The following is a 22,806-nucleotide window of genomic DNA, read 5'->3' as shown; positions in this document are numbered from 1 at the left end:
TAGTCATCTTTTTACCATTAGTATACCTATAGAAATGTTTATTGTTCCCCTTGATCTCCCTGGCTAGATTTAATTCTAACTGAGCTTTAGCTTTTCTAACCAGGTCTCTTGCTGCTCAGGCTCCTTATATGTCCCCCATTCCAGCTGTCCTCTCTTCCACTCCTTGTGGAGTTTGTTTTTGTGTGCCAGCCTGTCCAGGAGCTCCTTGCTCATCCAGGCAGATCTCCTAGCCTTCTTTCCTGCTTTCCTCTTTGTGGGTATACTTTGCTCCTGGACACAGAGAAGGTGATCCTTGAATACTGACCAGCTGTCCTGGGCCCCTCTTCCCTCTAGGGTTTTGTCCCACATGCAAGGAAGCAAATAGAATTTGTTTAGGTTTGCAAAGAAAACCTTGAGCTTCTTGTAGTGTCTCTACAGGGTTCCTCTGGAGAACTCTTTTTAAGTGACTTACTCTAGGGGTTTTGTCATTTAAGTTCCCTGTTGTTAAAAACAATCTCTTACCCTGTCTGATACTATCCAACTCTACAACTCCATGAAAAGAGGTTGCAGTCAGGGAGTTGGTCTCTCCTAAGTTACAAGTGATAGGACATGATGAAATGGACCTATGTTGCACCAGGATAGGTTTAGGTTGAACATTAGAAGAAAGTACTTCACTGAAAGGGTTTTCAAGCATTGGAACAGGCTGCCCAAGGAGGTGGTTGAATCCTCATCCCTGGAGGTGTTTAAAAGATTCAGAGATGTGGTGCTGAAGGACATGGTTTAGCACCAGCCTTGGTAGAGTTAAAGAATAGTTGGACTCAGTGATCTTGAAGGTCTTTTCCAACCAAAACACTAAAAAGTGGAGAAATATGTTCTGGCTTGAGTGGTTTGGAACCTATCAGGAGATATAGTATAAAAGACATATCCTTTAATGGAATTAACCTTTCCTTTGATATTCCAGACGTGAAGGCTTCCTTTCCCTTATGGACTGGCATAGTCCATATGTCTCCACATTGTCCAGGTTTGGGTTTTCCCAGTTCAATGTGCTGTCCTGAATGGAGGTTTGTGTACTGCTGGTACAGCCTGTTCCATGACACTGCCTTCTCCTCCTCTTATAGGGAGTGGGTAAATTGAAGAGACAGGACAATATAGTGTCATTTTTTTTCCGTGCTGCTTTTTCCATTCTGGTTTTAAGCCTGTTAGTAAAACTTCTGCCCTTCTGATTTCCTTGGGGATGAGTGCTGTTTCTTTGACCGATATGCAAAGGCAGGGGAACATTTCTACATCAGTGCCCAGACTTCCTAAAACATCCTTAAATAATTTACATAAAATTCAAATCTGCATGTGAAATATTCTCATGAGTCAAGGGTTTATTCAGTGTGAATTCATTCTGTGAGTGGGAGGAAACCTAAACTCTCTTGGATAAAATGGCCTTTATAAAATACAGATTTATTTCCTAATATCTATGTCAGATTTTACTCATTTCTTTCTTTTTCTTGCTTCAGTCTGAAACTACCTCTCCAAGCCCTTTCTACCACTGCTTCACATGCATGTTAAACCTATATCATTAGAGTTTCTTCTATGCCTGTGTCATTAAATAGCCTTTCTCTGATTTACCAGAACATGGATTATAATAGAGGCATCAAAAAGGCACGCCTCTGTAATTGCTTTTTAATGTCATTGCTATTTATGGGTAATTTTAGTTTCAAAGTAACCTGGAAAGTCATGTAGACACATAAAGCATTTGAAGATAAAGGTCTGCCAAAGAAAATTAATCATACATGATGTTATTTAATTGACGTACTGTTAGGGATCCTAGAATGAAGCAGGTTCCTAGGTGTGATCTGTTGTGCTTGTGCAAGTCAAAGTCAGTGTTGTACTAATTATTGCAAACTCATAAACAGTAAAATAATAGTCATATGCATGTTTTCTATGAGCATTATTAGCAATTATCATAGCAGCTCCAGGTGTGACAGACATAGCCTGATCCATGAGTAACAGAAACAACTATTTAAACTGATGTTGACTTGGCATGTCCTACATTTATGCAGCAACCAGCTTTCTATATGTGAATGACACAGTTCCCAAATCAGAGGGAGCCAAGTTACTTCAGAAATCTCCTAATGGGTTATACATCACTAAACAACCTTCAATATAGCATTTAAATTCTACCTCAGGAAGGATGACTCTATGGAATCCTGTTGAAGAGATTCTCAAAAGATTTGTTGTTCACACTGGGCATCTTTTAAGTTAGCAATGCCTACAGAAAACAAAGCAATGTGCTGCCAAGATTTCTCCACTCATGTCTGCAGCAACAGCATACATATGCTTTATTTAAGTTAGATGATAGGACATCAGGTGCATATATTTAATATAAGTATTCATATTTTATATAAGTAACAGAGAAACTTCAACCCACCACAGAAACAGAAATGTGACAAACATTTTCTAAAGGGGTTTTGTATGTCCAACTCGCCTTAGGGAATACTGATCTTCAGAGTATGGCTACCCAGGTGTCTGAAATAACCATTCACTCTTAAGACTGTTTTAAATCTGTGCAAAGGCATATAATGCTACAAAATATATGTGGAACAGGTTGTCTGGAGTGGTGGTAGATGCCCCAAACCTGGAAACATTCCAGGTCGGCTTGTTTGGGGCTCTAAGCAACCTCCTCTACTTGAAGTAGTGTTAGATAATGATAGGACTCAGTGGTCTTAAAGATTTGAGGAAAAGCTGAGAGAACTGGGTTTGTTCAGCCTTGAGAACAGAAGGCTTAGGAAAAACCGTCCCTGGGGGTGTTTAAGAGCAGGCTGGATGAGGCTCTGGCCAGCCTGATCTAGTGTGGGGTGTCCCTGCCCATGGCAGGGGGGTTGGAACTAGATGATCCTTGTGGTCCCTTCCAACCCTGAATGAAAATATGAAACTATGAAACCTTATTATCATGTACCAGCAATATAGGGTGACTACCAGGAAGATGGAGACTCCCTTTTTACAAGGAGTCACATGGAATAGAAAGGGGCAATGGGCACAAGTTACTCCTGGGGAGATTCTGATTGAACTCCAGAATAAAATTTTCACAATCAGAACAATTGTACATTGGAATCATCTCCCAAGGGAAGCAGTGGATTCCCCTGCTTTGGACAGTTTTAAGACTCACCAGGGTAGTGGGCCATCTTGTTTCAACTGCACTATCACCTAGAAGGACTGGACCAGATGATCCTTGGGGTCCCTTCCAACCTGGCATTCTGTGATCCTGTGTTTTCCAATCAAAACAGTTCTATGTTTTTGTGATAAGGTGTCCCCATATGCGGCAGGAGAGTTGGACTAGATGACCTTTAAAGATCCTTTTTGATCCAAACCAGTCTTACAATTCTGTGATACAGTTTCTGCACATTTGACTCATCTCTGTACATATTAACAATTTGTAGATAATCCTCTGGAACTTTTCTGGCAGATGAGTCTCCATTAATTGCTAAAACCCTGAGCAATGAGAGAATTAGTTTGCAGTGTAAAGGTGGAAACATTACAATAAAAACGAAGCAGACTCTTAATTATCTGTAGTCATTCAGATGAAATCTTTAATGAGCTTGATAAATGCTGATGCTCTAGGCATCAATTTTTCAAATGACACTAGAGCCAAAAGTATCTGGAAAGGCATTGTTATCTTAGACTACACAATATTTTTGAGATCTTGGTTAGTAGGAATAATTAAAATGACTTATGTAAGATAAGTGTCGTATCTTTGTCAGCAACTAAATCTTAAATGTTATTATAAACTAATTACTTCCTTGAATTGAAAAGAGAATTATGATTTGCCATCTTAACCGCTACAAGACAGGATCTGATCCTTCTCTTGCCTTTACCAGAATATCTTCAGTGACTATAGTGGAATGGGATGACCTCAAAAGTGGGCAAGAAACAAGTTTGGACCCTTAGGCCAGCAAAAAACCTTCTTGTGGCAAGAAGATGGAATCTCTTTCTGACATTAATCAGTTCTTAAATAAGTAAAAGCAGAAGCAGCTTATGCCATGGGGTTTTTCTTAGTGTTTCTGACCTCGGGCTTGCAACTGGAGTGGAGAGGAGAGATCCTTATGACTGAGCTACATCCACTTCCTGCCCCCTCTTCCCACATCCATCTGCTGCAGCTCTTCATAGTTTCATAGTTTCATAGTTTCATTCAGGGTTGGAAGGGACCACAAGGATCATCTAGTTCCAACCCCCCTGCCATGGGCAGGGACACCCCACACTAGATCAGGCTGGCCAGAGCCTCATCCAGCCTGCTCTTAAACACCCCCAGGGACGGGGCCTCGACCACCTCCCTGTCATCATCTGCAGGGAGCCAGCACACCTGACTGAAGCCACTGGCATTTACCTGATGTTTTCCTACAGTGATTTGCTGTTGAATTAATGTGTTTAATTGGTTTGGAAAGGGTTCTGATATATGGCAGAGTCAAGGAATTAAGTAGTCTAAATGTGCAACAGAGAGAGAATTGAAGAAAAAACAAACAAACAAACAAACAAAAAACCCCAAAACCCAAACCACCACCCAATTTATCCTTACCCCAGTGTCCTGATTTTGGCCAGTCTTCCTTTCCTATCTGAAAAACATGAACATGGAGCCTGACCTGACAAACAGGGATAATGATCTTTGTCATCTCCATTAGAGATCCCACTGAAGTCACACCTTGTGGAGTTGGTGCCCTAGCAACAGCCAGCTTCACATACTGTGTTGTGGCACCTCTGGAGTTGAGGTTTAAGAAGAGCACCAATGTTTTGTGTCTTGCTTACTGAGAGAAAAATTTGTCTCTGTACAGGTGAAATAATAAACATACGTGGCACTTGGTGCCACAGTTTAGTGGTCATGAGGTGACAGGTTGGACTCCATGATCTTTGAGGTCTTTTCCAACTTTAGTGATTCTATGATAGGTGTGTGGGAGGTGATGAAAGGAGGGCTGTGGAGAAGTAAGGGGGTAACAGGAGAGGGAATGGTATGCAAAGAATGTAGGGAAGTAATTAATGGGTAAGAAAGAGGAAAATTTCAAACCCCCATCCTTTCGCTCAGATGCCTCCACTCTATAAAAGTGCACTCATTGCTTGGTATCTCAGGCCATGTTTTTATTCTGCAGTCACCCAAATCACCTCATCTCAATTTCAAGTTCTAAATTGAAGCAGACTTAGTAGGAAGTGAGCCATCATCCTCTGAGAGTATAGCTTAATGTTACATGAAAATCATTCCAGGATTCCCAAGCCACCTGAAGCATTATATGCCAACAGTGGATGCAGTTTTTGTCAGGGGCTGAGGCAGTCAGTACAGGGCAAGAGCACCCCACTGTCTTTGGGCCTGAATGGTGTTTCAGCAGTAGTTTTGAAAATGAGCAGTTACACCTTTGCTCAAGAAATGATGCTGCTGGTAAAGCCAGAGAGTGATTGGATTTTTACTGGATCAGGGCAATGTTAACAGGTGTCTGTGATCTCATGCAAGCTTTGCTTGTGCTGCAAAGAATAACCCTGAAACACTTGAAAACCATCTGAGCTTTCATAGTCAGCCTCCAAGCAAAAATTCTGAGCCAATGAGTATCTTACCAGCTCTTTTTTTGTCCCACTACAATTGTACTAAGCACCAAAATCAAAGCCTTACCCATAGACTTCCACAGGAGCAGACTTCTGAGCACACCACACTGTAATTGCTGTCATTAGCCTTAACACGTTGCCTGAAATCTCTAGCTGTGGTCTGCTGTGGTATGAATTGAATGGATCTTCAGAGGTCACTGCTTTGATTGGAAAGGAAAAATGACAGGGGAGAGCAAACACACCCATGTGAGCTCTTGTTTAATCTCAGATTCTCAACTCCATGTTTGTCCCTGTCTTATTTCATTTCAGGAAGTGATGGAGTCTCCATTCCTGGAAGGATTTAAAAGCTCTTCTGAGGGACATGGTCTATTGGTCACTTAGCAGTGCTGTGTTAACAGTTGGACTTGATGATCTTTAAGTTCACTTCCAACCACAAAGATTCTGTGGTTACATGATTTATAAAGGATATTGAGGCAGAGAAGGAAGATATTTTTGTTAAATGTAGTATACTTCTCTACTTCAAGAGTTGTTTCCCTAGCATTGGCCACTGTTGGAGACAGAATACAGGACTAGGTGAACCGTTGGGCTGACAGCCTGAGGCCAGTCTTGCAGCTTTTGCACTTAGTTTGGTTTAAATGAGTATGGGTACCAGGTTTGTAGGCTTGAGACTTAAACATGGATCCTGCACAGAAATGTCCTGACACAGCTCTGCCTTGTTCATCCAGAATTTTAGAAGGTTATCAAGACAGTGAGGTGTAGGGTATATGAAGGAGTGTCTGTAAAAGTCAGCAGCGTTCTGCAAGTGAAATGTGAGCGCAGCCTGCTCAGGGTGAATGGCTCATTCTTGTGACAAGGAAGAAATTGTGGGTTTAGCAAAACAGAAATGCTATTTTGTTACAACAAGCTGGAGAAAATGGCAAGACAGACTTCATTTAAATTAAAAATGCAAATGCAAACCTACAGGCACACACGCGAAAATAAGAAGTTAGGAAGGGGATGTGATTGTTGGTTTGAGTCTGAGAACAAACCTAGAGTCAGTGACTTGTCATGAACATGAGAGCCTGGTTTTCTGAAAGTATTGCAGGTACTAGTATACAAGTTTTTGTAATCTATAAGCTATATTTTAATAAGATCTGCTTTTTCATTGGAATTGCTTAAATGTCTGTGTTTAGAAACTTTCTCTCTTAGGATTAGCTTTCTTGGATGCTTTAAAAAGAATTCTGTACCGGTCTGAAAAGGTTCAGATGAAAGTACATTTGGACACTTTTCCCAATGATGTTTGTGCAGCAGCAGAATTTTACTCTGCTATGAAAACCATATTTAATTGAATGAAACATTTGAAATAGAATTTGAGAGCTTGCCAGCCCAGTATTTCTAAGCATTCTTTTTAATGAAAATATACCATGCTGGAAGTGTAACAGGGGCTACGAAGAATTTATTCTATGAAAGGCACTACTGTGATGCTAGAAAATAATATATTAAAAATTTATGTCTGACACTTGTGATATACGTACTTCTTAGCTTCTGAAACATCTCAATATCTTCTAGTAAATCTTTCAAGCTACGGAGCTGTTCAAGGCCAAGTTGGACAAAGCCCTGAAAAACCTGGTCTAGTGGAAGGTGTCCCTACCCATGGTGGGGTGTTTGGAACCAGATGATATTTAAGGCCCCTTTCAACCCAAACCATTCTATCATACTGTGATTCTATGATTTTACATTACTGTCTGTGTTGCCTTCAGGGAGAAGAAACTTCTCCAGGGGCACCTTATAGCATCCTTCCAGTAATTTAAGGGGCCTACAGGAGAACTGGAGAGGAACCTTTTACAAAGACATGTAGTGACAAGATGAGGGGTAATGGCCTCAAACCAGAAGCAGCTCGATTTAGGTTAGATGTTAGGAAGAAATTCTTGCCCTTGAAGGTGGTGAGGCACTAGAGCAGGTTTGCCAGAGAAATTGTAGAGATTCCCACCCTGGAGGTGTTCAAAGGCGTGTCAGATGGGGTCTTGATCAACTTGGTCTAGTAGGAAGTATCTGTGCCTATGATCTTTAAAGTCCCTTCCAGCCCAAACCATTCTGTGCCTCTATGATCTATAACTCTAGTGTTATATTCTGCACAGAAGATCCCAATGGTAAAGAACATCCTACAAGTTTTAGTGTAACCATAATGATAGGAAGCATGCATTTCATCAGAGACCACAGTGTTGTCATCTGAGGAACCAATCCATGGAAGGGGAGCTAGAAGTTTCAAAGCCATGTAAGTCTTTAGTGTAGCCAAAGCCAGTTCAGAACGCTGCATTGCGCAAATTTGTCTGGGTGTTGCCTGCAGTGCAAGAATAGAATTATTTTTGATCTTTGCCATAGGCACTTCAGAGGTGTAGTAGTTCAGTGGTTATTTCCAGCATAATGGTTTAACTTTTGACATGTTGCTTCAGGGTTTCACAGCCCCTACCATTATCGTGAGTTAAAATGACTTAAAGTAGCTCACACCATAAAGTATCTCTAAAGCAGTCAGCCTACAGAGTTTACCTAAATGTACAGAATTGTATTTTTTCATCAAGAATCAGTTACTAAATAAGTGCTGTGTTCTCTTCATAGCTTACAACAATTTGTGGCTGGTGTTATTCTGGGGCCTTCACAGAAGGTGTTTGCTGTTCATGGCATAGTGCCCAGCTGAACTGATAAGAGGATTTCTATTATTCCACTGCACAGGGAAGCAGAAGGAGGTAATATAAAATATTCCTATGAAGGAACTCTCCTAGGACAATTCTGTGAGACAGATGCTGAAAACTATTAAGAGCTGTTCTGGTATATTGGAGTTAGATGGTGAAAAACAAAGCCAGAACATCTTTGAGGTTAACACAGATGGGATGCCGGGAAACCAGTTCTGGCTTTGGCTTTTGGTGTGTGCAAGATGAGAAGTTTTAGTCAGAGCTCACAGAAGTGATACCATTCTCTCTTCTGCTAGGGAATCTCTAATATGTCTCCAAGATGGTTTGCAAAGTTGGAGCAAATCTTGTTGGCATTCTTTTCATTTCCCCACACATTGCTTCACTGAATCATGGAATGGTTTGGGTTGGAAGGGACCTCAAAGATCATTTAGTTCCAACCACTATGCCATGGGCAGTGATGCCTTCCACTATACCATGTTGGTCAAGGCTCCATGCAACCTGATTGTGAACACTTCCAGGATTTGAGTCCCCACAACTTCTCTGTGGAACCTGTTCCAGTGTCTCACCATCCTCACTGTAAATAATTTCATCCTAATATCTCATTCAAATCCCCCCCTCTTACATCTTAAACCCATTCCCCCTCACTACTACCACTACTTGTAAAAAGTCCCTCCCTAACTTTCTTGTAGGTCCCCTGGTACTGGAACACAAATCTAAGGTCTCCCTGGAGCCTTCTCTTCTCCAGGCTGAATAGCCCCGACTCTTGCAGTCTGCCCCATAGGAGAGGAGCTCCCGCCCTCTGATCAACTTCATGGCCCTTCTCTGGATCTGCTCCAACAGTTCAGTTCTGGGTTGCTTCTTCCTTTTATGACTATCTGAGGTGCAGAGTACCTAATGCTGTCCCATTATGACTACCCTGAGGGTTTTGGCCACGCTTAAGCAATTTTAGGGAAAGAACTTATTTTTACCCATCTGCTTTGTTGGAAAACATATCATTTACCTTGTTCCAGGGGAGAACATGATTTCACCCCAAGGCTAGTTAGTAGTAGTCTCTTCATTAATGTTTTGGAATTAGAATGATAAAATAAATGCTACAGCTTTGGCAAGTAAATGTTTGCTGCAGACATTACAGTGAGTGATGGAAGCCGGGTGTGCATCGAGAGCCTGGAACAGCACAGGAGGCTGCTGACATCCTTAATTTCATTTCAATCTTCCTTAAATTCTTTCAGTCTTCTGTGAAGTTTGAGGAGGTGAGGTTTATGGTTTATTTTCCAGGCAGTCAGGAAACAAGAAAGCTCTCAGTCACTCTGTGATTGCTAGCTAAGGAAGGGATCTTCCCCTTTCCTTGTTCAGACTTGTTTGCTTAAAATGTTATTCTGTTTTCTATAGGTTTCGATGATGAGTACTGACTCGTTCTGAAGGCAACATGCTTGTAGGCTTTAAAAACTGCTTGTCTCTCTTGTCTCCTATGCCCAGCACACCAGAGAGCAGCTATGATGAGAGCAGCTGTGTTTCAAGACATTTTCTAGAGACAACTCAGAGCATGGCTCTTATTTTTGGTGTCTTAAGGTGTTTGTAGAAATTTGTACTTTGTGCCACATACAAAAAGATGAGAGTGGGATTTTACCAGGGACTCCACTAGACACAGGATTATATGAATTTATAGATCAAAAAACTGGGTAGAAACAGAGACATTTTTCATCTGCAGTGTTTGATATTTGAAGATTGGACTTGATGATTGAAGGTTTGACTTGATGGTCTTAAAGGTCTCTTCCAACTGAAACAATTCTGGGATTCCATGATCTACTCAAATTGTCTATCTATAGACCATATGATGTAGGCCAGAGGCTACTCCCATAGAGTTAATATTGAAACTTTGGAAGCTTGGTTGATTTCATAGCCTTTATGGTTTTATTTTGCTCCCTTTTTTACCTTGGAATTGTTGTGCTAATGAAGCTCTGCAAATTTCAATCGCTCAGGTTCTTCAGTTATGACATTGCAGTCCCTCTATGGCAGCACACTGGAGTGTAGCAGATAGGATATTATGAAGTGCAGACATTCAGTGGGAAAATGTCCAAAAGCATTTCAAATCACTTAAGATAATTAAACAAGGGGAAAGAATGTGATGCGTTTAAAGAATATGTGGTGGTTTTGCGAATGGGATGATGTTAGGTGCCTGGGAAACTCATTACCCATGCTTCATTCATTTGTTATATGGTAATGAGAAAGAAGAATTGAAAAATGCCTCTGTGAATGTCCTTTGTGACTATCAGGAGGTACTTGCAACAAGACCACCCCTGCAGGAGCAACAGGCTTAACAGACTGGTTTATTCTAGAATCATGGGATCATTTGGTTGGAAAAGACCTTTAAGATCATCAAGTCCAACTGTAAACCCAGCGATGCCAGGTCAACATTAAACCATGTCCCTTAGCACCACATCTTCATGGCATCCCTCCTGGAATGCAGACCCCACCACTTTCCTGAGCAGCCTGTTCCAGGGCTTGCAAAGCTTTTGGGGGAAGAAATTGTACCTGTTGGCCAACCTAAACTTTCCCTGGCACAACTTGAAGTTGTCTTCTCTTGTCTTGTTACAAGAGAAGAGTCTAACCTCCGCCTTGTTACAACTTCCTTTCATGGAGTTTAGAGAGCCAGAAGGTCCCCATTCAACCTCCTTTCCTCCAAACTAAACAACCCCATTTTCTTCAGCCATTCCTCATAAGACCTGTATGCTAGACCTTTCTCCAGCTCTGTTGCTCTTCTCTGGACACATTCCAAATGTCCTTCTTGTAGTGAGGGGCCCAAAGCTGAGCTTGATATTTGTCTGGATATATCTGCAAAGAAATACAACAATTGTAGAAGTAGCAGCTGACTCCTGTCTTTAGGTCAAAATCACTTGAATTGAGATACTTAAAAATTAATGGAGTACTTTGGTGTCAGTAGGCAGAGGTTTGGATGACATTTTATAATTGCCTGTATGCCCTAGTGTTTCATTGTCTTCACCTCCCCCATTTGCAGGCAAGGTTTAAAATCCATAGCCAGAGGGCTTTAAATAAGAATTTGTACAATAGAGTGAGGTAGTACTTGGATGGAGGAGAAAACAGGCACTTTTATCATCTGGAAGGAGGAGAAAGAGTAACAAGTAGAAACAAAGGTCAGCTGTCTGTCTGAGCTGCCGGCAGCGTATCTGAGAAGAGAAACAGCAGAACCAGGTCTGAGTCAGTCTTGCACTGCCAGTGGGTTGTTATGATCAGGGCTCCCACAGAGTAGGTGGAGCACCTGACTGTCATGATTTGGAAGTCATAGGGATATTTAATGTACCTCCTACAATATTAGTTCTTAAAGTAATGTAATTATACTGAGATGTTAACAAAACCAAAGGCAAGCAGAAAAACAAACTAAAGAGAATGAAAGTGTACACTCCTTTTCAAAGCTCAGTAGCTTCACAACACCTTCTTTATATCATTGAAAGCAACCCTGTGAAACCTCCTAACTTAAGAGCACATTGCTGTGATGTTGGACCCCAGAGCAGAGATGTCCACATGTGGCCATATTTGAAACAAGATTTAAGGCAAAGATTGGAGGCCATGTTTTCAAAGCCTTCAACAGGATAAGGCATTCAGATCAGACATCTCAGTGCAGTGAGCCTACAGTGTATATGCAGAGTACCCAAGATTCATTCCTAGGCATGTCAGATCCCAGAATCAAATAGCTGACAAAGCTCCAGCTCAGATTTGAGGCTCCGTGAGATTCTGAAGAAAACACAGTACTGCTTTTAAAAATTGCATATGGTGTTTCTGTTCCAGGCATGAGAGTTTTGCTAAGTGTCCGTGCTTCGCTTTACCCCACTTCAAGTCTTAGTTAATGTTTGATGACAGTAGAAAGATCATGCCATATCCCTGGCTTGTGCTGGGTGGGTTTGGATTGTATGTCACAGGGTAACAACCCAAGAGAAGAAGCCCATGTCCCTGCTTGCTCACTGGCATCAACAATTAGACAGCTGTAGGAGAATCAAAGAATCATAGACACCTTAAGGTTGGAAAAGACCTCTAGGATCACCAAGTTTGGTTGACAAACCAACACCATTATGCCCAGTAAACCATGTCTCGAAGTGCCACATCTACATGGTTTTTGAACAGTTCCAGGATCGATGACTCCATCCCCTCCCTGGGCAGCTTGTTCCAGTGCCTGACCACTCTTTCAGAAAATAAATTGTTCCTATAGCCAATATAAACCTCTTCTGGTGCAACTTGAGGCCATTTCTTCTCATCCTATCAATAGATACTTGGGAGACTGACCCCTACCTCACTACAACCTACTTTCAGGGAGTTGTAAAGAGCAGTAAGATCTCCACTCAGCCTTTTATTCTCCAGACTAGACAAACACAGTTCTGTCAGCCACTCCTCACAAGTCTTGTTCTCTAGACCCTTTACCAGCTTTGTTGCCCTTCTGTGGACATGCTCCACACCTCAATGTCTGTCTTGTAGTGAGAATCAGAGATGTATTATTGCAAAATCTCGCGTCTCTTCTGCCAGCCCTGATTCCCTGTTGAAAAAAACCAAAGGTCAAATTTTATGCTCCATGTCATGCCAGAGCAAGGCGTAGTCCTTCTGTAACACTAAACCATTCACCACCCAGGATGCTGAAGAAATGTGTACCAGACCATCCAGACATCATATTGTCTGGTTTTAAAGCAGTGCTATTGAATGTCAGTTGCTGGGTGTCACTTCAGTCTCACAGAGCAGCTTTGAGAGACTTGTAGATCCCTTTTGATGGATGACAATGTTGGTGTCTTCCCCCTTGTATCTGTATTGCGGATAGATGACATTGAAGAGTGAGGGCAACTAAAGAAGTTTCAATTTGAAAGACAAATGGAGAAATAAGCCAGTGTGCTGTTAGAAAAAGATTTGCTCCTTAGGCTTTTGTCTGCTGCGTTCTCCAGTATCACCAAGGGAAACCCTGGTGTCTGCTTCTGCTGTGATGTTGCTTAGATTTTTCCTGAGTAGCACTAACATGAGAAGTACCCAGTTCTTGTCATTTTTATGGCCTGATATTCCATCCTTGGCACCTGGGTGGTTAAGGGAGAATTTGATAATAATCTTCACCTTTCTCAGTGATCTATGCACCAAGAAGGAAAGCAGTTGTTTCAGCTAGTAAAAGAAGTGCAACCAGAAAAAAAATAGAAAGGGCTGAATAGCAGGAAATACATCATGACAGTAACATCTGTTGGAATGCAAAGTAATCTCCCTTTGAAAGTGGTGGGATCAGCACTGCTTATGACATTTGAAGCTCGATGAGACAGAACCTAATTTGATCTATAGCATACTTGGCTTCCAGGGAGGCTGTCTCTATGCCCCACTAGATTTTTTTTCCACCTCTAACTTCTGTGACTCTGTCTTTTTGCCTCTCCCTGGGTGATGAAATATCATTATAACCTTTTGAAATAATATATTGGTGCCTTGAGAGCACAGACTGATTTTCTCATTTGCAAGTGAGAGGCAGCGTGTTAAATTACTGTTCCTGTCAGTGAATGGATTGAGACAAAAGTCTGATGTATTTAAAACAAGATATTTTGCCCCTCCCCAGAAAAACCCCATAAGATTTCACATTGTGGGGGGCCAGGAAGGTGACTACTAGAAGTTTAAATAACATTCATCATACCCTCTGAGGCTTAAGTTTAAATAACATTCATCATACTCCCTGAGGCTTAAGTTAGTGGAAGCTGCCTGACAACTGAAAAAGTCTCAGCAAACCTGACATGGTAGCTTCCTACTGATGTACAGAGGATGAGGAAGCCTGGGCTGTGCCTGTCATAGGTGAGGAGGGGTAAAGCTTGTCCTGGGCCATCAAAGATTCTACTTATTAATTTGGCTCTGAAAGATGGGGAAAAAAACACCACAGTGCTGACAAACACGATGATACAGTACATACACAAGCTAGCAAGGGGTCTTCATGGTAAGCAAATAGAAGGAGGTTTCAAAATGTGTCCACATTTGGACTACTGGGTCCAGTTCTGGGCTCCCCAGCTCAAGAAGGACAGGGAACTACTGGATAGAGTCCAGTGGAGGCTACAAAGGTGGTGACAGGAAGGGAGCATACCTGTGAGGAGGAAAGGCTGAGAGACCTGGGGCTGTTTAGCCTGGAGGAGATCTACCTGAGAGGGGATCTTCTTAAGGCTCAGCAAGAGCTAAAATGTGATAGTCAAAAAGGATGGGGCTGGGCTCTTTTCAGTGGTGCTTTGTCATAGGACAAGGGACAATGAATGCAAACTAGAACACAGGAGGTTTCACTTGAATTCAAGGAAAAACCTCTTCTCTTTGTGGGTGCTGGAGCACTGGAGCAGACTTCCCAGAGGAAGGCTTGGGAGTCTCCTTCTCTGAAGACTTTACAAACCTGCCTGGACATGATCCTTTGCAACCTGATCTAGACAAACCTGCTTTAGTGCTTTTGTGTTTCTGTGATAAGTAATTTAACTGAAGAATTCCATTTTCACGTATGTGAAGAATAAATGAGAAAGCCATGGTGTTGGTTTCAACTGATGTGTTTTAATTGTACCCAGCCATTGATGCAATTCTCGACAGTGTTTGTTTCTGCCTCTTCATGCCAGGCAAAAAAAAAATTATAATCATCTGATACTGCTGAGTCTTGTACCTGACAACATTAGAAACTCCAGACATGGTGATGAATTACACTGTGATACATTAATGTTATTTTGAACCCTATTCTTTTGGAATTACATTGATCCAATTAGGATAAGTAGCTTGCCATCTAAATTAATTTACTTTCCTCTATTAATCTCCTTTACTGTGGGTCAAAACCAGAAATGTAAATCAATCCATTACATTGCATGGCATTGAGGGGCAAGGAGGTAATTAAATGACTTAATAGATACATATGTTGACTCCATCATTTAGTATGTTAAACATTATTGCCATAATTGGAAAATGAAGTGGCACACGCTCACTGTGGACTTTGAGTGCTTGTTATGCTTAGCTTTCATCGATGATCTGGATGAAAGGGTAGAGTCAGTCATCAGCAAGTTTGCAGATGACATAAAGTTAGGGGCAGATGTTAGTCAGTTAGAGGGTAGAAAGGCTCTGCAGAGGGACCTCGACAGACTGGACAGATGGGCAGAGTCCAATGGGATGGCATTCAACAAGTCCAAGTGCCGAGTGCTGCACTTTGGTTACAGCAATCCCATGCAGAGCTGTAGGCTGGGGTCAGAGTGGCTGGAGAGCTCCCAAACAGAGAGGGACCTGGGTGTGCTGATCGACAGCCACCTGAATATGAGCCAGCAGTGTGCCCAGGTGGCCAGGAGGGCCAATAGCATCCTGGCCTGCATTAGGAATAGTGTGGCCAGCAGGAGCAGGGAGGTCATAGTGCCCCTGTACTCTGCATTGGTTAGGCCACACCTTGAGTACTGTGTCCAGTTCTGGGCTCCTCAGTTTAAGAAGGACATCGAAACACTTGAGCGTGTCCAGAGAAGGGCAACAAAGCTGGTGAGAGGCCTTGAACACAAGCCTTATGAGGAGAGGCTGAGGGAGCTGGGTTTGTTTAGCCTGGAGAAGAGGAGGCTCAGGGGTGACCTCATTGCCCTCTACAACTACCTGAAGGGTGGTTGTAGCCAGGAAGGGGTTGGTCTCTTCTCCCAGGCAACCAGCACCAGAACAAGAGGACACAGTCTCAAGCTGTGCCAGGGGAGGTTTAGACTCGAGGTGAGGAGGAAGTTCTTCACCGAGCGAGTCATTCGTCATTGGAACAGGTTGCCCAGGGAGGTGGTTGAGTCATCGCCCCTGGTGGCATTCAAGGGGAGATTGGATGTGGCACTTGGTGCCATGGTCTAGTCATGGGGTCTGCGTTGATAGGTTGGACTCGATGATCCTCGAGGTCCTTTCCAACCTAAGTGATACTGTGACACTGTGATACCTTTCAAGAAATGCCTTCACATGATTTGCTGTCCCTGGATGCTGCATGCTTCTACAGCTTTTAAGATATTAGGAAAAAAAAAAAATTTACTGAAAGAGTGGTCAGGCATTGGAATAGGTTGCCTGGGAAGGTGGTGGAGTCAGCATCCCTGGAGGTGTTCAAGAAACATCTGGATGTGGCACTTTGGGACATGGTTTAATCACCATGGTTGTATTGGACTCGATGATTTAGGGGTCTTTTCCAACTGAAATGGTTTTATGATTCTGTACTAAATGTTTTTAAAAGGTTCTTTTTTTTTGCCAGAAATAGTTGGACTTCCCAGCAGCATGTCATGTAGAAGTCCCCAGAGGTCCCCTGTCATTGTCCTTTCCTCTGGCTTGCTCTCAGTCTAGCACCAGCACTGTATGTGGCAGGGAAACAGATGTCTCAGCAGTGATATCTGAGTTACTAAACTAAAGGAGCATTAATGAAACCTCCTGAAAAAGTCCTCATTTTCTTAAAAAGGTCCTTCAGTGGTACATGAATTTTCCATGATTTGAAATCCTCCTTTGGCTTCTGCACTGGGGTATACTTTTTCTTCCAAGACATTAGTCCAACAGTGGGATTCCATCATCTTGGTGCTCTTACCAGTCTTCTACAGCTCACACTGGGAATTCTTATGTTCAGCTGGTATTTTCAACATGGTAGATAGCAAACTTTCATCTTGACAGCTACACTAGGAATTTCTATATGGAAACTAGAATGTCAATACAGTTGATCTAGACAGAAAGTGCAGTGTTTTTAGGGTTGGAATTGATGCCTTTAAAGGTCTCTTCTGACCAAAACCATTTTATTATTCTATACATTGAGCTTAATGAATTGGTAAAAACAAACCAGGCTCCTTCATCATGGGAGGCCTAGGCAAGAGCTTTATATGGTAAGAAAATGGATCTGGTTCCACCATGGACATCTTACTAGAAAACTAATTCAAGCTGAATGACCTATGTGACACAGGAGGTCAGTCTGCTGATCACAGCACTCCCTTCTGGTATGGGAAAACTGTGAATATATGAAAAATTTTCAAAATCTGTGCCTGAGGGTGGAATGAACAGAAGAAGAAAGATCACCTTTATCATCACTGCTGTCAAACACATTGGAAATACCATCACACAGAGCGAGTATGTTCCTCAATCACTTTGCCCTTATGCTACATCTGCTACCCTATCTCTTGCCTAGATTTTGTGCTATTAAACAAAAATCTATCCTATATGGAATCTCATCTCCAAAATGTGCACAGCAGAACTCTGTTGGCTTCAACAATGATGAGATCTTGCCTTTTGCCTTTACAAATGTAATTACTGCCAGCTAAGTGCAGGACTTATCATTGTTATATAAATAATAATGATAATGGTAATTAGGAAAGCAGCTGCTCTTTGTGATAATGAGGAAACAGGGATACAGCCCATTTGGTTTCAGGTAGGTCTTCCAGAGACTGCAGGAACAAGAAATGAGATAAACATTGGTGTCAAGTGCCTTCCGAGACACCACATGGATTTGAAGTGTCCCTACAGACCTGGTTGATGAAATATATAGAGTATATAACAGTAGATGCTTGGCTGAGCAACCAAATACTACTCCAGGTGTGGTGGCTGGCTGAGATCCAGTGCAGTTTCTTTACAACCCAACAAATTAAGCAGTACTTTAACATTCGCTATTTATTAACGTGCTAAAATTTCCCACAAGCAGAAAAATACTAAGTGAGAATCTGTGCTTGAATAGTCATTGTGCTGGGGGTTTGCTACATTAAAAGGCTTGAGAGGTGGGTCTGCCCAAGCCTTATGAAGTTCAGCACAAGGTCCTGCACCTGGGTGCTGCAGCTTCCCTATTTGGACTTATGTTTTTCCTTATTTCACACGCAGCCCCGGCAGTCACTGCATTCTTAGTGCTTGGCTTTGATCAGTGTCCCGAATGGAACCACTAAAGGACAAAGTCAAGGTGATGTGGCCTTAATATGACATGTGATGTATTTTTTGCAGGGGCCTGTTAGCCAGCAGCTTCACAGAAACCCATTATTTGAAAGACGGCACTGACGTGATTCTCGCACGCAATTACACGGTAAGGCTGGAGTTCCGTGGGCGCCTGATGCTTCATTGTTAAAATCCAAAGTGCTCTCTGCCAGGATCTGAGCCATGGGATCTGAGCTCAGTGTTTGATCTTTTCTTATTGTTGCCTTCAGTACCTGTTTGACTGCTGTGATCCTATGCATAAATTTTGAGAGAGTGACACTTACAGGCAAGCCATGGGGGTTTTAACCAGGTGACTTCTAACATCTGTAGATACGTTCAGCCTCTTGGCAATATATCCATTAAACTTTTCTCTTAAATGCAGACATTGTTGGTCAGTTACGGAGGAAAGGCGTAGGTCAGTTAAGAAGACAGCCCTAAATACTTGGTTTTCATAGCTCAGGAGCTCACATCAGGCATTTTGAAGGCTTGGATGTCTTTCCACACTGGGAAATCCATGGCTGGGGGTTTGTGATGGGAAGGGGACAGGGAGAATTGGTTGGTTGGGTTTGTTTTTTAGACCAGATCATATGATTGGTATGGATATGCTTTTATATATATACACATACATATATATACATATATGCTTTTATATATATACACGTACACAGATTTCTCTATGCTCTCCTGCCCTTCTCCTCTGCCCTAATGAAGTCACATCTGCAGTACTGGGTCCACTTCTGTGTTGAGCCTGGAGAAGATCAGCCTGAGAGGGGATTGCCTCAATGTCCAGCAAGAGCCTAAAGGGTAGGGGGCAAGAGCATGGGGCCAGACTCTTTCCTGTGGTGCCCAGTGACAGTACAAGGACAGCATGCACAATCTGGAACTCAGGAGGTTGCACCTAAACATGAGGAGAAACTTCTGTCCTGGGTGGGTTCTGGAGCCCTGGAGAAGGCTGCCCAGAAAGGTTGTGGAGTCTGCTTCTCTGGAGAGATTCCAAACCCACACCAACATTGTGATCCTGTGTGACCCGCTGTGGGTGAACCTGGTTTAGCTAGCTGATCTCCAGAGATCCCTTTCAACATCTTCCATGTTTTGATTCTGTGTAATAAAAAAATATGACTAATATGAATCTTGTGAAAATCAGTTTTATAAACTGCTTTTACAAACAAACAAACCACTTTGAGGCAGTGATGGTTTTCTCTTCTGACAACACGAATGCCTTAATTAGAAACAACGCAGCAAGCAGTTTTAATTATAAAGTTTATCTTTCATCTGCCTAAGTCCCATAATGTATTTGTTATGTTACTTTATTTATTTATTGACACTGTCAGAAGAGACATCATGCTTTTGTGTTCCTATCCATAATGAGCTGTGCTGGTCTCAGTGAATGCTATTATTTCTGTGCACAGCATTTTACTTCTGAAAAAGCATCTTCATTACCAGACCTCCCAAGTAAAGCAATCATTTTGAAAGCTTTCAGTGTTGATTTTTATTGCTGGATGCTCTTATCTTCTTCAAAATCAGCTTAGGAGCAAATAGTAATTTGTTTCAGAAAGAGAAAGCTTGGATGTAGCCTCCTAAAAGATGTAAAAGGAAAGAAATGAAGCACCCATATCTTTGATAGATTAACTTATGTTGACATAAATATGTGCATAGCTAATGATAGGTAAGCTTTCCTTTACTAAAAAAAAAAAGAAGTCTATCTCTTTTCACAATGGCAGTAAGTCATGATTAATTCTGACAGTGCATTTTGCTGCCTAAAATATGGTTTTGAGAGATGAGTGAATTCATTTTTCATTAAATACTGCAGTATGGTTTAAGAAAGATAAGTCTCTGTGATTTCATTTTTCTCTCTCTTCTTCACTGAGGACATCAATATAGTCAGTAGTTGAAACCAAATCCAATTTTCCATTCAAAAGTTGCTTAGTCAAATTGTGCTTGGAGGTCAAACCAAGTTAGGTTTGTGGAGCTGTCATTTGGGGAGTTTCTCTAGCACAGGGTTCAGTGTGGGTTTCATTTTTTTCTGGATTATAGCTCTGGAAAATGATGCAGTTGTCAAAAGCTGATATTTCTTAAATGATCCCAAGTAAGTGTAGAGCACTGCTTAGAGCGTGACAAATCAGCCATGGTAATTATTTGTTTTTAGGGGGTCATCTATTTTCTGTACCAGCATACAGGGATAAAAAGATGTGTAGGAGAAATAAAAAAATGTTTTAAAAAATCTGCAGTTCAGTGGAGTTACTGAGCTAGAAATCAATTTTCTCACAGTCCAATTGAAGGCCATGGTCTGATAAGTTTACATTTTTGATATTGAACTTTGGCATCACATAGCATGGGGATCTCAGAGAAGCTGTGAAATGGGCCACAACAAGGAGCTCAACATTAATAAAATAACAAGTTGTGTGTTCAGATGGAAAAAAAAAAAAAAAACAACAAAAAAAAACAGGACCTTTGCCATAATTCACTCTTTGATGAAGACAGCTAGACTGCAGCAGCCTGTCTGGGACAAGATAGCAGCTTGCCCTACCCTTTCACTCAGGCCTGAGCTTAATGGTGGCGATGCTCAATCCCAAAGACTGTCTTCTGAAGAGCTTTGAACTGCACCTCTGCCTTACACTTACTTTAAGTGATGAGAATAAACTACTCTGGGGTTTAGACCATTTTGGGGTCACTGTATGAGTGTCAGTGCTGTGTCAGTGCTGAGGTGAAAAGCATTGTTTTTTCTTCTGCCTTAACAACTGGATGCATGTAACTGATTATATTAACATAAAGTGAAACAGTCCACTCACACTGAGGTCTTTGACATCCACAGCAATTCTAACTGCAGCCATCATCTCCCAAAAATTCTGTCTATGACTTCCTCCCTTCTGTCGTGGCTTTATCCTTGCTAATGTGTTATTGACTCTTTATGAGAACTGATGATAAAAATACCCAAGAGTAAAACACCTTCACTTTGTGTCTGTGAGAAAAAGCTACCAAGATTTGTATTTAGAAAGTCAGATGTTTCTGTTCTGTGTTCAGTTGCTCATGCTGGGAATACAAACTCTCTAAACAAATATTTTTCATGGTATAACCTTATTTGCAGGAAATGGATATCAGAATTATTCCATCTTGCCCAGCATTTTCACAGCTATTGCTTTCTTCAATAAAATCAAGGTGGACTTCAGAAGTCTGCAGTGTGAGGCTTTGTAAATGAAAGCCATGCCCCCAAAATGAAAAGGTTAATTAATGCAGCTAGATGGCTGTGAATGAACTGAGTAATAAAAAGGCACAGTGAGATGCCTGTCAGGTTGAAGCATGAATGATAACTTTCCTTTGCACTAATAAGATAGGAACCTTTTACAACAGTTTCCAGGTGGCATTCAAAGGAGCCACGAGAAAAGACATGTTGGATGTGACACAATCATTACTTTCCAGCCAGTCACATAATTGGGAATGTAATATAACCTTTAGTCAACAATAAAATTAACCTTGATTCCAGACAGATATGTGTATGTGCTGAGAAAGTCTCTCTGTTGTGGGGGCCTTTTGCAAGCAGTGGATTATTAAGGAAATACAATAACCCAGCCACAAAATGAAATTGGATTCTTGCCTCTCAAAACAGAAGACCTTCGTATTCTTGGTTATTCTTAATAACACACAGCCACTCGGTTGGGTAATTCAATAAAAGGTTTCCTTTCCAACCTGTTTCCCTTCTCCTTCTTGTGATTTTTTTTTATTTTCTTTCAATCTGTAGTGTTGGTGTTGGCTTTTTTTCCTACTTATTTTTATCATAGTTACACACAGGTGTAAATGACCTTAAACAAAAAATCTATGTCTATGGAAAGCAGTAAAATGTTCATCTGCTTCATTTTACAAAATACTCCATGTTGTAGATTCAGCTAAAATAGCACAGAAAAAGATGGCCAGTCTTGCAGTTTAAACACCATTAGTTCTGTCTGAAAAAAAAAAAACAACAAACCACAAAACAAATCCAAAACCTTCCCCTCGCTTTGGCGTTTAAACAATACCCAAGGTTTCCATCGGTTTGGACTGTTGAGTACAGTGAATATTTAGTGGGGCAGCAGAGGTGCTGTCAGTGTGGTTCAGAATGCTGTAGCCTGAAATTGATAATCACTTTGAAATAAAGACTATGGAAACCAATGAGAAAACTAGAGACTGCAGATAGTTTCTAGTTATTGAAATCTATTCTCTTTTTTTTTGCCATCAGGGTCACTGCTACTACCATGGCAATGTACAAGGGTACCCTGACTCCTTGGTCAGTCTCAGTACCTGCTCTGGACTCAGGTAAGCCAATATTTTATCATAGTATCATTCAGGGTTGGAAGGGACCACAAGGATCATCTAGTTCCAACTCCCCTGCCATGGGCAGGGACACCCCACACTAGATCAGGCTGCCCAGAGCCTCATCCAGCCTGGGCTTAAACACCTCCAGGGACGGGGCCTCGACCACCTCCCTGGACAACCCATTCCAGGGCTTCACCACTCTCATGGTGAAGAACCTCCTCCTCACATCTAGCCTGAATCTCCCCACCTCCAGCTTCATTCCATTTTGTTGATACTTGAGCTCTTAAGAAACCATCCTGGTACCTGTTGAATGTTGATTTGCCTTTTAATGAACACATCAGCATCCCTGTTTCAGCTGTTGGTGCAATCTCCATAAACATTTTCTCTGGTT

At 41.7% G+C, this 22,806-nt stretch overlaps 1 protein-coding gene across 3 annotated transcripts in view; it reads left to right on the top strand.

Annotated features, from left to right (window-relative positions):
* Positions 1 to 22,806, top strand: part of ADAM12 (ADAM metallopeptidase domain 12) — a 237,631-nt gene that overhangs the window by 114,869 nt on the left and 99,956 nt on the right. For all 3 annotated transcript variants that reach the window (XM_068140201.1, XM_068140203.1, XM_068140202.1), the window contains exons 4-5: positions 18,159 to 18,237; positions 22,339 to 22,415. In XM_068140201.1, coding sequence (XP_067996302.1) covers positions 18,159 to 18,237; positions 22,339 to 22,415 — 156 coding nt within the window. The remainder of the gene's footprint in view (positions 1 to 18,158; positions 18,238 to 22,338; positions 22,416 to 22,806) is intronic.

This window comes from Melanerpes formicivorus, unplaced genomic scaffold, assembly GCF_026170545.1.
Source record: "Melanerpes formicivorus ecotype bairdi unplaced genomic scaffold, bMelFor1.0.p_v2 SCAF_6, whole genome shotgun sequence".
Classification (NCBI taxonomy): domain Eukaryota; kingdom Metazoa; phylum Chordata; class Aves; order Piciformes; family Picidae; genus Melanerpes; species Melanerpes formicivorus.
The sequence above is the reverse complement of the archived record's forward strand: the minus strand, read 5'-3'. Positions and strand labels throughout refer to the sequence as shown.